This window comes from Hypanus sabinus, chromosome 3, assembly GCF_030144855.1.
Source record: "Hypanus sabinus isolate sHypSab1 chromosome 3, sHypSab1.hap1, whole genome shotgun sequence".
Classification (NCBI taxonomy): domain Eukaryota; kingdom Metazoa; phylum Chordata; class Chondrichthyes; order Myliobatiformes; family Dasyatidae; genus Hypanus; species Hypanus sabinus.
In genome coordinates, this window is record NC_082708.1 from 125314293 (window position 1) to 125329830 (window position 15538).

A 15538-nucleotide genomic window follows, 5' to 3' on the forward strand; every position below is an offset into this window, starting at 1 on the left:
GGAAGCACATCATCCAGTGTTTATTACTTCACTCAGTCTCTCAGTAGTTTTGGTTTGTTTTCAGGTAGCCACTACACTTTTATTTGCTGTTTTATACAAGTATTTCTGGCTGGGCCAGCTAGAGAGGTGGGCTTTATGACTATCTTTGAATTATTTAGTCTAAACCTCCGGTTACCAGGTTGGAACATTACCAGTAGCCTACCCTACCTTTTACCATGTAATTTCTGGGGCTGGACTGGTGGACTGTGTTGTTTGGTGACAAGTGTAGAAGAGAATATTTTTTCATTTCTCAAGTTAGAGGTTTTAATAATTAATAAGCAGTTTTTATTTGAAAGTATTTTATTACCATAGCCAAGATCACATTTAAATCTTGGCCGTGAATTGACAAATTTTCTCATCAGAGATGTGTTTGCTATCAAGTGAACCAAATGAAATGAAAAATTTGCTGCTTCATTCTTGCAGACTTCTTCTTGAAAAAAACAACCCCTGTATTTCCAAATTAACGTTAGTGAAAAAAAATATTCATTTCTTTGGATTGAGTATGCTATAATGTCTTGGAAAGATTGCATTTAATAGCTTATGTCTCTTTTCCAGTCAACCATCACTGATATTTATAGATGAACTTGATGCCATATGCCCGAAGCGGGAGGGAGCTCAGCATGAAGTTGAGAAGCGAGTTGTAGCATCGCTACTCACTCTCATGGACGGTATTGGTTCGGTGAGTAAAAAGTGGTACTAGTTAAACAATTATTCAGCAAGGTGAGTTGTGATCACATGGAAAAGGAAGAGATTGTATTGCAACTCCATAATGTACTGGTTAGGTACAGGAGTACATTCAGCCAGAGGCTCATTCCACCGAGATGTAATACTGAGCGTCATAGGAAGTCATTCCTGCCTGTGGCCATCAAACTTTACAACTCCTTCCTCGGAGTATCAGACACCCTGAGCCAATAGGCTGGTCCTGGACTTATTTCCACTTGGCATAATTTACTTATTATTATTATTTAATTATTTATAGTTTTATATTGCTATATTTCTACACTATTCTTGGTTGGTGCGGCTGTAACGAAACCGAATTTCCCTCGGGATCAATAAAGTATGTCTGTTTTGATAGTAGTTAATTCTCTTTTCTCTTGCTTATGTCCTCTCTCCCAAATGATCCATGATTACATATCATTGGATTTGCATGGCAACAATGACTTAATAATGCAAGAGATTATAATCATCTGGGCATTCTCTATCATAATCATCTAGCACTTGATTTGCTGTTTCAAATATTATAATCCTGCTCTGAAGCAATGTGATATATTCTACAGTATTTGGATGCATTCTTTGAATCTGTGCTTTTAAAGATAAAAATATTTACTTAATTTGTCATGTATATCAAAATATGCAGTGAAATGCATTGTTTTGCATCAGTGACCAACACAGTCCGAGAATTGTACAGGGCCAGCCTGTGTGTGCCCCCACACTTTCAACACCAGCATACCATGCTCACAACTCATTAACCCTAACCCTTGCTGTGTGTCTTGGAGTGTGGAAGGAACTCGAAGTTTTCGGAGGAAACCTACGCTGTCACAGGGAGGACGTACAGACAGCGGTGGGAATTGAATCCTGATAGGTGATCACTGCAAGACACATGCCCAATGACTCTCTTAAAACCATTCTTGCTTCTTTTTTGTTTCAATGATGCCACATTGGAATGCCGTAAGGCCTATTTTAGCTGTTTGATAAGGAGCAGTGCACACCGTTGCTCACAAGGTAGTTGAATACTGCACTTCAGAAACATGAAGTTGTGAATAAAGGGGACCTTAGTGAACCTCATTTTAGGGCAACTCTGTTGATGGTTGCCCGTGGGAAAGTATGGGGGGATGCAACCAATGGTGAGATATGCTGAGGATGTCATTTATGGTTTATAGGGCAGCTGTGGTCATGTGAGTAATGCAAAGGCACATGGAAGGAAAAGTCCTTAACAAAAGTAATTTGGCTGATTATCTTGGAAATGAAGACTTAGAATCTCATGTGATGGTAACAGTAGGTAATCGAAGTTTGTTTAGGTGTATTTGGTGCAGAGCATGGGGATGAGTAGCCAAGTGTAGGAATTCAGAAGTTGCTGTCAGAAAGACCCCAGTCCTGTGTGGAAGATTCTGTCACTGTCCTTATCAATGGATTTGACATTTCATTCACCTGCAATGAACTTGCTGTACTTGCCTCCTAGCTCTACCCAAGTTAGTTGAAAGAAGCAAGGCAGGTAAATCCCAGAGTACGTGAATTTTTTCAGTTTAGTGTAAGTGAAGAACAATATTATGACCTCAGTCTCTTTCCTCCAGAGGAATATTAATTGGAGATATTTATTTTGAGATGGTTTTCTCTCTTATTAGTCCCGGATCTATTTCCCAATCTTTTATTTCTTTTTATCCAAATCCTCTTCATGGTTTGAACTGTGCTTATTTGATTGAGGATTCTTTTATCTTAATGGTTGAGAATCTTGTTCACAGGTGGCACGTACAGTCTCTGTGTGATGCCTATCAAGTCTTTGTGGGCAAAATGACCAGTGACTGCTGTTCTTTCATTGCATTCTTCATAATTCAGTTTAAGATCATTCAAAAGAAATTATTGAACAGGGGGATTGTAATGTAGCTTGCCAAGTGAGAGTGGTTGGAATATATTGGAGGAATATATATTTATCTGCCAAGTTGGGGTGAGAATGATAAACATATTGGAGGGTGGGTTGAGATCAGGAGAGTTATGTATGTATGTTTGTATATGCAAATATGTATGCCAGGAGACATCCCTTCCGTGTACATATGAGTCAAATCCTATTACAATATATTTGATCCAGTATAATTTCTTTCCCTGCAGAGGATTCCGTTTAGAAACATTAGTGTTTAGTTTATGATGAAATAAAACCTTTCCTTGTTAATAGGAAAGTGCTATTTTAATTTCCTTCCTTGGGAATAAAATTATAGTTTTGGAATAATTTACAGAAAATATTTCTAAGTAATTGAAATGTAGCATTCCTAACAGTTCTATGCAGTTGCAATAGTATGATATAACCCAATGTGATTAGGCAAACATTTTAAGTCAAACTTCAATTGCTCATGAGTAGAGGAACTTCATAAACTGTGACAAGATCATCCCTCTGTTCCACTGGGTATGAATTTCTGTGGTTTTTAACACAGTAATTCTAGCACAGAAGAAATGGTGAGTCATTCCAAGTTAGAAACAATTGGGAAGGGATCTTGCAGAGGTGGTATTTCCATACCTCTATTGGCTTTGTACTAGATTGCATTGACCATGAGTTAAACATTATAATGAATGACACTGTGAAATTACCAGAAATACCCAACCAAACCAAATGTTGCAATTTTCCTATAACTGAGCATATTTGCATGAAGCGATGTCGCAGGAAAGCAACACCAATCATCAGGGACCCCACCACCCAGGACATGCTCTCTTATTGATGCTGTTGTCAAGAGGGTACAGGAGCCTTAGTAATCACACCACTAGGTGCAAGAACAGATATTACCCCTCAACCATCAGATTCTTGAACTAAAAGGGATAACTTCACTGAGCTTCACTTGCCCCATCTTGGAAATGTTCCTACAACCTATGGAGTCACTTTCAAAGACTTTTCATCTCATGTTCTTAATAATTACGATACCTTTCTTTTCATATTTGCACAGTTTGTTGTCTTTTGCACATAGCTCGAATGCCCAAGTTGTTGTGGCCTTTCATTCTACTATGGTTGTTATTCTATGGAGTTATTGAGTAAGCCCCCAAGAAAATGAATCTTAGGTTTATATATGGTAGCAACTGTGTATTTTGATAATAAATTTACTTTGAACTTTAATGATAGATGCCATCTTCTTGAGGCAAGTCCTTTTGAATTTGTCCTTGATGGTGGGGAGCCTACCGATTGGAACTGGCTGAATCTACATCGTTCTGCAGCAGAAGGCTGGTGTGCATTGGAGGCTTCATACCAGGTTGTGATGTCACCAGTCAGAATGCTCTCCACTGTACATTTCTAGAAACTTATGAGAAACCTTAGTGACATGCTAAATCTCCGATCAAGGTATATCCTTTGAAATATTGACACCCAACAACTTAAACCAGCATCAGAATCAGAATCAGGTTTAATACCACTGGCATATGTCAGCAGTACAATACAATGCATGACATATATAGAAAAAATAAATCAATTACAGTAAGCCTATATATGTACATTAAATAGTTAAATTTAAAATAGTGCAAAACCAGAAACAATTAAAAAAAGTGAGGTAGTGTTCATGGGTTCAATATCCATTGAGAAATCGATAGGAGAAGGGAAGAAGCTGTTCCTGAATTGCTGAGTCTGTGCCTTTAGGCTTCTGTACCTTCTTCCTGAAGGTAATAATAAGCAGAGGGCATGTTCTGGGTGATGGGGTCCTTAATAATGGACACTGTTAATGAATGGTCGCACATCGCCTAATGATAGGAAGTAGAACTTCAACATTTGCTCTCAGATAACCAATGGAGTAAAATTTATTATTTAATTAATAATAAATCTATCTGCGCACGCCATATTTTAATTCAGTTTAAGATAGTACATAGGGCCCATATGTCCAAAGATAAATTGATGCACATTTTTCCTAATATATGCCCTATTTGTGATAGATGTAATGCAGAAGTGGCTACTCTAACCCATATGTTTTGGTCATGTTTGGTCATAAGTTTAAATAATTTTTGGAGAGATGTGTTTGGAATATTATCTAAAGTTATAGATATGGATGTTCAACCTAATCCACTTACAGCAATTTTTGGGATTTTCCCAGAGGAAGCAAGCAAAGTGTCTGCCTCCGCCCAACATGTGATAGCTTTTTCAACTTTACTGGCTAGGAGAGCTGTTTTGCTCCACTGGAAAGAATCTAATTCGCCCACTGTTTTCTATTGGCTCTCCTTCATTATGTCATGTTTAAGCTTGGAGAAAATTGGAAGCCAGACATTTGATACATCTTTTGATTTTGAACAAGTCTGGCGACCCTTTATTCAATATTTTCACATGATTTAATTTATCTTTATTTATTTATTTATCTTTATTCTCTTTGGAGAATATCCTTGTCCATGAAGGTTCGGAGATGACTGGAAGGATCTGTTTTTTTTTCTCTCTTTTTTAAGTTTATTCTCATTTGGACTGCCCAATCTTTCTTTTTCTTCTTTCTCTCTTTTTTGTTTTAGTTTAGTTAGTGGGGTTTTTCTTTCTCTATCAATAAAATTTCCAAATTTTTTTTACGATTGCTATGAGTTTAATTTCTCTCTGACCATTGTATATATAACAGCATAATATATTACCTATTTGAGTTTGATATTATATGCTTTTTGTCTTTAATATTGCTGTTTATATGTCTTATATTATCTACTTGTTAAACTCCTCTTTTGATTTGTATTTGTATATACTTTATTTGAACATCAATAAAAAAGACTGAAAAATGAAATAATAGACACCACCTTTCCTTGAAGATGTCTAAGTTACTACAGAGGCTAGTATCTATCATGGAGCTGACAAATTTTACAACTTTCTGTAGCTTCTTTCAATCTTGTGCAGTAGTGCACCCCTCCCATACCAGACAGCGATGCAGCCTGTCAGAATGCTCTCCACTGTATATCTGTAGAAGTTTTTGAGTGCTTTAGGTGACGCACCAAATCTCTAATGCAATATGGCTACTGTTTTGTCTTCTTTACAGCTGCTTCATAAATGTCAAGGTTTATTTTGTGTCTATCTGAATGTTGTATTTATGGAATGTATTTTATCTGTTTGTATTAGGAGGGGAGTCAAGGACAGGTACTGGTCCTTGGTGCCACGAATCGACCTCATGCCTTGGATCCAGCTCTTCGGCGACCAGGACGGTTTGACAAAGAAATAGAGATTGGAATTCCAAATGCTGCGGATCGCCTCGATATCTTGAAAAAATCTCTGAAGAATGTTCCAGTCTCATTGACTGAGAAGGAGCTGGTACATATTGCAGATGGAGCTCATGGATATGTTGGTGCAGATCTGGTTGCAGTCTGTAAGGAAGCAGGTAATGGTGCTGCAAAATGCAGATGTAAGTTTTGCTGTTGTACCACCTTGTAAAAATGAGGTAATGTTACCAGGATTTAAGCTCATAAATACAATAGAACAAGATACACGGATTTTTGCAAATGCATAAAATATTGATGTGATGGGTTGTCTCAGAATGTATTATCAGCTCTTGTGTAATGCTGTAATTGTTGGAAACAGGCGGTAGAAAAGTGGTTTCTGCAAACTGAGTTCCTGATACATGTAAATCACTTATTTCGCTACTGGGAAAGCAATGGAGTTGTACTGTTAGCTTTGGTATTACTTTTTTATGTCTGGCTATAAGCATTGTGGATATTACTGCAAGGAGATCCTACTTTGCTTGAAGAAACTATGTTCTCTGTTTAATTAGTAATCAAAAAACTTCCAGGTTATTCTTAACAGATATTAATTGTTCTTGGATGTTATTTATGAGAGATTCAACATTCAAGATTCAAGATTCTTCAATGTAGTTTCCAGTAGACAAGTATAAAGGAGAATGAAATAATTGTTACTCCTGATCTGATGGAGCACAAAAAAACATTAAGATTAAGAACACAATAATAATTAATTACATAAATATTACATAAATATAAGCATGTAAGGAAGCTTATATACATAGATTTATTGTGTGTCGATAAAGTGATGCAGGGCACAGGAGTTTCTGTAGATACGATGACTGACAGAGAATGATAAATATTGCTTGTTGGAGAGGTGAGTGAGTGGGTGGAAGTGTTGATCAGCCTTACTGCTTAGGGAAGGTAACTACTTTTGAGTCTGGTGGACCTGCCACAGATGCTACATAGCCTCATCCCTGATGGGAATGGAATACATTATCCAAAAGCAGGGTTGGTGGGATCCTTGATGACGTTATTGGCCCTTTTCCGGCACCTTTCTGTATATATATCTTCGATGACAGGTAGACCGGTGCCAGTAATGTGCTGGGCAGTTTTGACTACCCGTTGTAGAGCTTTCCTATAGTGTAGTTTTTGTTCTATGCAGTGATACTGCTTTCTAGGATTCTCTCTCTCTCTCTCTCTCTCTCTCTCTCTATCTCTATCTCTATCTCTATCTCTATCTCTATCTCTATCTCTCTCTCTCTCTCTCTCTCTCTCTCTCTCTCTCTCTCTCTATCTCTATCTCTATCTCTATCTCTATCTCTATCTCTATCTCTATCTCTCTCTCTCTCTATCTCTATCTCTATCTCTATCTCTATCTCTATCTCTATCTCTCTATCTCTATCTCTATCTCTATCTCTATCTCTATCTCTATCTCTATCTCTATCTCTATCTCTATCTCTATCTCTATCTCTATCTCTATCTCTATCTCTCTCTCTCTCTCTATATCTCTATCTCTATCTCTATCTCTATCTCTATCTCTATCTCTATCTCTATCTCTATCTCTATCTCTATCTCTATCTCTATCTCTATCTCTATCTCTATCTCTATCTTCTCTCTATCTCTCTATCTCTCTATCTCTCTATCTCTCTATCTCTCTATCTCTCTATCTCTCTATCTCTCTATCTCTCTATCTCTCTATCTCTATCTCTCTATCTCTCTATCTCTCTATCTCTCTATCTCTCTATCTCTATCTCTATCTCTATCTCTATCTCTATCTCTATCTCTATCTCTATCTCTATCTCTATCTCTATCTCTCTATCTCTATCTCTATCTCTATCTCTATCTCTATCTCTATCTCTATCTCTATCTCTATCTCTATCTCTCTATCTGTAAAATGACATGAGTATAGATTTGCATAGTCTAGCTGTCTTTAGCCTCCTCGGAAAAAAGAGGCTTTGGTGAGCTTTCCTGATTGTGTAGAATGTTTTTTGAGACCATGAGAGGTTCTGCAAGATGTGCACTTCCAGGAGTTTGAAACTGTTTGCAGTTTCCGCTGCTGTTCCATTGATGTAAAGAGTTCTCCTGAAGTCAATAGTCATCTCCAACATCCAGCATCTAGCATTTTCAGATCTTCTTGTGTTTGTAATCATCTCCTTCGTTTTGTTGACATTGAGGACGAGGTTACTTTCCTGACATCAGGCCTCAAGCTCTTCTACCTCCTCACTGGTGATGAGCACCGCAGCTGTTGTGTCATTGGCAATGTAATTACTTGAGTGTGGCCATGCAATCATATGTGGACTTAGCCCATAGCCCTGGGGCACTCCTCTATTGAGGAGAATGGGGATGGAGGAGCGGTTGTGCATCTTGACTGTGGTGCATTTAGCCTGAGGAGTACAAGTTTATTCACCAAGGTCTGTGGGACAATCCAGACTTAGCATTCTGACATACAGAAGTATTCTTTCTTGTTTTCTAGGTGTGTCAGGGCCAGGTACAGGACATCCTATGACATCTGTCAAAGAATGGTTCTGTCAGTAAGCAACGTTAGTATTGCAGTTATTAGAGTCCAAAGAAAATGTGACTTAAGATGAAGTAATGATTTTTTATGTTAAGCTATGAATTTAATAACAAGTACCTTTTTAAAAACAGTTAATCTGAAAGGCATTTCCCTGCTGTAGACTGAAGGAGGACTATTAAATTTGATGGACTGTGAATTCTTTATGTCACTTGCCCCTAACAGCAATGCAGGATTTCAAATGAGGTGCCACCTTTGACCTTACTTGAGCAGGCCTCTTGCTGGGCCTAGTCCTAGGTAGTACTGATATATTCGATGTCTGCTTCTACCATGGGCATCAAAGTCAAGCATACTCTACCCCAAATTGGAATTAATCTCACTGTGAGATATTCATGATAGGCAGAGATCTGGTGTCATTAACCAAGCATCTGCCAGTACAATGTGTTCAAATCAGTTATGTTTCATGATCTGAGCATGCCTTTCAGGCATCATTGGGAGTGCTGTTCAATGATTGACCTCAGCAGTAGTATCTTTTCCTGGAGTGGATGTAGCATAACAATTGCCAACTTTGAGTGAATGCACTCTGTTTCCAGCTTAGACATGTTGTCATTAACCATATGCAGGAGTTGTGCAGCATTATACAGAGGATGTAACTAAAGGTGAATCTTTGCTTCTGTTGAAATGGATTTGTTTGATGAGCTGCTTCATGTAGTTGTAAGTAAGTTTACCTTTAAATTTCTGTTTCACTGCTTGACTTGACCATTTCAGCATTCTTTGCAATTTGTTCAGGCCATCTGACTGCAGTTAAATATTCTGTACTTTGTCCTTGGTTATTTCCAGATCAAATGAGAGAATTTCGTTTCATGCAGTTTCCAATGAAAGGAGCAATTCTTCAAGTATTTGCATTAAAGAACAAAGGAATTTTCATTTGAAACTTTGAAGTTCAGTTTTCTCATATGCCACTGGGATGGAAAGTAGAGTTGATGGTTTTGTGGTGTATGTTACATTCTGGACAGGATTACAACAGCAGACAGAAATTTTTCAGTGACTGGAATACTTTTTTTCCTATCCAGGGGTGTGCTGCAGATGAAGATTTTTAGGGCAACACTTACCATTGGATACTTATTTTACTAATTCTCAAGTATTATTTGTCTTTAACATAGATTTAATTGATCATTAACATGTGAAATGTGCATATGATTGGTAAATATGCAAATGATGGGATTCAGACGTGTGCAAAGTTTCTATTGGATCAATGTTTGTATTCAACTAGTCAATTTCTGTATAAAACTGCCATTTCTTGTTCAAACCTTGAGCAGTGATGACAGGGCCATGCTGTTCTCCTTCTGCACAAGTAAATTAAAGTGTAACTGAAGAACGACTGCAAGTTGTCAGGGTCCAGTTCATGCCGATGACAGTAGAAAGTATTTGTGTAAAGTGTATCAGAATTAATGGTTCATCTCTAAATTGGGAAGAAAGAAAACAAATTATTTTTCTGTAGTGTAGAAGGAATTGGAATTATATTACATGTACCAAGATAGAGTGAAAATCTTAGTTTTGCATGTAATCCATATGGATGGTTTCAGACATTCGTGTATTAAGATACTAAAAGGGAAAAGAAACAACAAAGCAGCAGAATATACCAGGACAGTCACAGAGAATTGCAGTGCAGGTGGACAATAAGATGCAAGAGGCATGACACGGTAGAATGTGTGGTCAAGAGTTCATCTTTAATGTAGAGAAGTTCCATTTAATAGTAATTGTACAAAGTACATTTATTATTAAAGTGCATCTATGTCACCATATACAAGCCTGAGATTCATTTTCTTGCAGACCTGCCCAGTAGATACAAGAATCATAATAGAATCAATGAAAGACTGCAGAGTCTGGACAAACAACTAATGTGCAAAGGAGAACAAACCGTGCAAATACAAAAAGAAAAAAAGAAAATAATAATAAATGCATAAGCAATAAATATCAAAAACGTAAGATGAAGAGTCCTTGTAAATGAATTGTTCATTGTACACCAGTCATTGAAGGTGGGCATGCAGGTACAGCAGGCGGTGAAAAAGGCAAATGGTATGTTGGCATTCATAGCAAAAGGATTTGAGTACAGGAGCAGGGAGGTTCTACTGCAGTTGTACAAGGCCTTGTTGAGAATGCACCGAGAATATTGTGTGCAGTTTTGGTCCCCTAATCTGAGGAAAGACATTCTTGCCATAGAGGGAGTACAGAGAAGATTCACCAGATTGATTCCTGGGATGGCAGGACTTTCATATGAAGAAGGACTGGATCGACTAGGCTTATACTCGCTGGAATTTAGAAGATTGAGGGGGGATCTTATTGAAACGTATAAAATTCTAAAGGGATTGGACAGGCTAGATGCAGGAAGATTGTTTCCGATGTTGGGGAAGTCCAGAACGAGGGGTCACAGTTTAAGGATAAAGGGGAAGCCTTTTAGGACCGAGATGAGGAAAAACTTCTTCACACAGAGAGTGGTGAGTCTGTGGAATTCTCTGCCACAGGAAACAGTTGAGGCCAGTTCATTGGCTGTATTTAAGAAGAAGTTAGATATGGCCCTTGTGGCTAAAGGGATCGGGGGTATGGAGAGAAAGCAGGTACAGGGTTCTGAGGTGGATGATCAGCCATGATCATACTGAATGGCGGTACAGGCCCGAAGGGCCGAATGGCCTACTCCTGCACTTATTTTCTGTGTTTCTATGTTTCATTGATGTGGCGAGTGAAATTGAGTGAGACATTCCACTCTGCTTCAAGAGCCTGATTGTTAAGGTGTAATGACTGGTCCTGAACCTGATGTTGTGGGTCCTGAGGCTCTGCTACCTTCTTCCTGATGGCAGAAGTGAGAAGAGAGCATGGCTTGGATGATGGGGGTTCCTGATGATGGATAGGGTCTTATAGCAGCGGGATAGAAGCTGTCCTTGAGCTTGTTGGTACATCTTTTCAAGTTTTATATTTCTGCTCGATTACAATGGGGTAAAGAGGGAATGTCTGGGGTGACAGGCATTTTTATTTATATAGACATGATCAAGTCAGTGAGAAGTGTAGACGTGAAGTGGGAGAGGCTATTGTAATGGACTAACTGTATGAAATTTGTTGCAGTCTTGGGTTGAGTAGTTGCCATAACAAGCTGTAATGCATCTGTATAGTATACTCTCTGTGGTGCATCTATAAAACTGGAAATTCATATTTAGGTTTTTGGACATGCCCTGTAGGCTGGACCATACTAATAACCACTATTAGATAATGAAAGAGCATGGCAGGCAGAAATGGTCAGTTGTAGTAAAGAGCGCAGAGAACAATGGCACTCCTTTCTCTTGGCAGATTACTGCCCCCTGGCTGAATGCTGTCACCACTGTAAAGCAGTGCTTAGCGTGACTATTATAACTTGGGGTGTCGGAGTTTGGAGCTCAATTCTACCACCTTCTGTAAGGAGCTTGTATTCCCTCCCCATGAACACGTGGGTTTCCTCTGGGTGTGGTTTCTCCAAAGACGTACTAATTGGTAGGTTAGTTGGTCATTGTAAATTGTCCTGTGATTAAGCTAGGGTTAATAGGTGGATTGCTGTATGGTGCGGTTTGTTGGGCTGGAAGGGTCTGTTCCTCGCTGTGTCTCTAAATAAAACTAAACATTTCTAGTTTGTGTTGAATTGACCAGTACTGATGTATGCTCATCCACATCTGACATTGATTTAGCTTTTTCTTTTCGCGCCTGATCTGGGTACTTTCAGCCTTTTCTTTTGGTGTGGATTTCCAGCATCTGTTGTGTCCTGCATCCTATGGCTCCAATATTTTATTTATATTTTATTTTGCTGTTCCTTCCCCCTCTGTCTATATTCTGCTATTAACTGGTCAGCATCGAATATAACGGTTACCTAGACACCCTTGGTCTTAACCCTATTTCATCTCTGTCCCCTTCTGAAATTTGTTTTTTTTAACTCTTCCAACTTAGATAAAATGTCAAGAAAATCTGCAGGTGCTGGAAATCCAAACAACACACAAAATGCTGGAGGAACTCAGCAAGCCAGGCAGCATCTATGGAAAAGGGTAACAGTTGACATCATAGGGACTGGAAAAAAAAAGAAGTTAGAGTGAGAAGTTGGGGGGGGGGGGGAGGAAGAAATTCAAGGTGGTAGGGGATAGGTGAAACTGGGAGGGTGGGAAGGGTGAAGTAAAGAGCTGGGAATTTGATTGGTGAAAGAGATAAAGGGTTGGAGAAAGGGGAATCTGATAGGGAAGGGTAGAAGACCATGGAAGAAAGGGTAAGAGGAGGAGCAGAGAGGGAGGTGATGGGCAGGTAAGGAGATAAGGTGAGAGAGGGAAATGGGAATGGTGGTGGGGGGCAGCAATCACTGGGGATTTGAGAAATTGATGTTCATGCCATTAGGTTAGAGGCTGCCCAGATACAATATAAGGTGTTGCTCCTCCAGCCCGAGTGTGGCCTCATCATTACAGTAGGGGAGGCCATGGACTGGCATGTTGGAATGGGAATGGGAAGTAGAATTGAAGTCCGACATGTCAGTCCATGGCCTCCTCACCTACCACCTTGTACTTCTTCCTCCCTTCTCCCAACCTTCTTGCTCTAACTTCTCATCTTTTTTTCCAGTCCAGATGAAGGGCCTCGTCTTGAAACGTCGACTGTTTACTCCTTTTGATAGACGCTGCCTGGCCTGCTGAGTTCCTCCGCTGTTTTGAATGTTGCTTAGATAAAAGTTCATTGACTTGAAGCATCAATTCTGTTTCTTTCTCTGTGGTTACTTCCTGAGCTGTTGTGTAATTCTTGTATATTTTGCATTTGTTTCAGATTTCCAGTGTCTGGTTTTGTCCTCCAAATAAGGGCCTAAATTGCTTTACCTGTTTGCGTTTTTTGCTCTTTGCAGGATGTGGCAATGGGTGGAAGGTATTTTTATTATGTTGATGCTGCTCGCTGTTTGAACAGCACTGCTGTGTGGAAGGATAATGGAGTGCCATGATGTCCTATTTTCAGGGTCAAATGAGCCAAATGTGGCTTCTGCCACCTGTCTTGATGAAAACCAAACCCCTCTACAGTAGTGTGACCTATTTAGGGTCTGTTATTCAAAGTTGTTGACATTAGTGTTTTTTTACAGTAGTTGATATGTGAATTATAGCTCATCAAACAGTGTACTTTACTGAGAAAGAGAGACCAGTCAACATCAATAATGGTTCAGCATAACTTGCATTATACACATCATTAGGAAGGAATCTTCCTCATTTAGAACCAAAGGAAGTGTTCTGTTACTTTTTCTTCTATCTACATAGTATGTTTCATTGACACACTGATTTCCTTTGGAAGGTTGTAGATGCTGCAATGATCTAATATCATTAACAAAAGCACAATGCTTTCAGTGTCTGCTGTTCAGCGTCTGTGATGAGTGAAATGTTAATGTTTCTGGGCTGATTTCCTTTCTGCTTCATCTGCTGCATTGGAAAGAGTGCAATTAGATATCCGTGGGACTGGCATGATTTATGTTCACATCATCCAAGTCATAGAATACTTCAGTTGGTGAACAGCTGCAAAAACTCGCCTAAGCCCACCTCTCACCACATCTCCAAATAAAGTGTAGGATTAGTACATTGATCGGTACCATGGAACTATGGAAACCAGGTATTTATTTTAAAGGAAGCTGACATCCTCTTTCAAATAATGCAATATAAAACATTTCCTGGTTGAGTTTGACGATTTTTGCTTTCCTGGAGGATCTCATTAGAAAAAGTAAACTTATAAAGGAATGATGCATTGGCCACAGGCCTCTCACTTATTCATTGTGGATTTAAACCCAATGTAGTCTGTTTTGTGTAAAATACAACGATGTCTATTAGCAAGCAGCACAGACAGTAAGTAATTTATCACTAATTGGCACTAAAATTAGCATTCTAGCAAAGTTTCTTATTGAATCAGTACAATTCAATTGTGTACCAAAGGCTTGCACTCCTGTAGCTGGGGCACAGGTGCTCTATTACAACGGAAGGGAAAAAGCCTTTACTCCAGGTCTGATGGGGCTATACTGTACCTGATCTTGAAGTATTTCATACTGATAAGTTAAAATTGTGATGAGAATAAGTACAGTTAAAGGAGAATGGTTGTGCAGAGAATGGGAAAGACGCATCTCTTTCACAATTGTACATGGTTACATTGTGGGGGCAGACTGCCACCTGCTGGAATAATTATGCAAGTTACAGTACTCAAGAAAATTGCCAAATCTCAATTAAATGGCAGGGATTGAGAAATAGATAACATTGAGTTCAGTTAGATAACTTCAACAATTTTTTTCTACATAACTTTCTTCATAGTGTCATCCTAATAATATAATTATATGAATGACACTTGGGTGAGTCATAGAGTCAGAGTTGTACAGCAGAGAAGCAAGTCTTTCAGCCCAGTACAAGTTTGTGCACTATCGTAGTCCTTCTAACCTACTCCCACTTGCCTGCATTAATTCCTTATCCCTCTATGCCTGGTTAAATAAAATACCTGTCCAGATGTCTCTTAAATATTGTTACTGTTCCTTCCTTGATGCCTCATCTGGCGGCTCACTCCAGATACCAACTACTCTTTGTATGAAAAATTTATTCCTCAGATCTCTAAACTTCCTCCCTTTCACCTCCTTAGACCTGTGTTTTCTTGTTTTGGACATCAGTGCCCTGTGAAACACACTTCTGCTTATCTACCGTACCTATGCTTTTCATAATTTTATGCACCTCTATCATGCCACCTCTCAGCTTCCTTTGGCCCAGGGAAAACAGACCTTGCCTATCCAATCTCTCCTGACAACTCAAACTCTTCAATCCAGGTAACAAACTTCCTTGTAAATCATTTGTGTACCTTCTCTAGCTAAACCACATCCTCCCTATAGCATGGCAACCAGAATTGTACACTGTACTCCAAGTGTGGTCTAATTAACAGTTTCTACAACTGTAACATGACATCCCAACTTTTATATTCATGCCTCAGCTGACGAAGACAAGCATACCATATGCTTTCCTCAGCATCCTATACAGTGACATGCAAAAGTTTGGGCACCCCTGGTCAAAATTTCTGTTACTGTGAATAGCTAAGCGAGTAAAAGATGAC

At 39.0% G+C, this 15538-nt stretch overlaps 1 protein-coding gene across 3 annotated transcripts in view; it reads left to right on the forward strand.

The window, feature by feature from the left end:
• afg2a (AFG2 AAA ATPase homolog A) overlaps positions 1–15538 on the forward strand; it is a 377888-nt gene that overhangs the window by 27566 nt on the left and 334784 nt on the right. For all 3 annotated transcript variants that reach the window (XM_059965085.1, XM_059965086.1, XM_059965084.1), the window contains exons 8-9: positions 595–718; positions 5804–6059. In XM_059965085.1, the coding sequence (XP_059821068.1) occupies positions 595–718; positions 5804–6059 (380 nt within the window). The remainder of the gene's footprint in view (positions 1–594; positions 719–5803; positions 6060–15538) is intronic.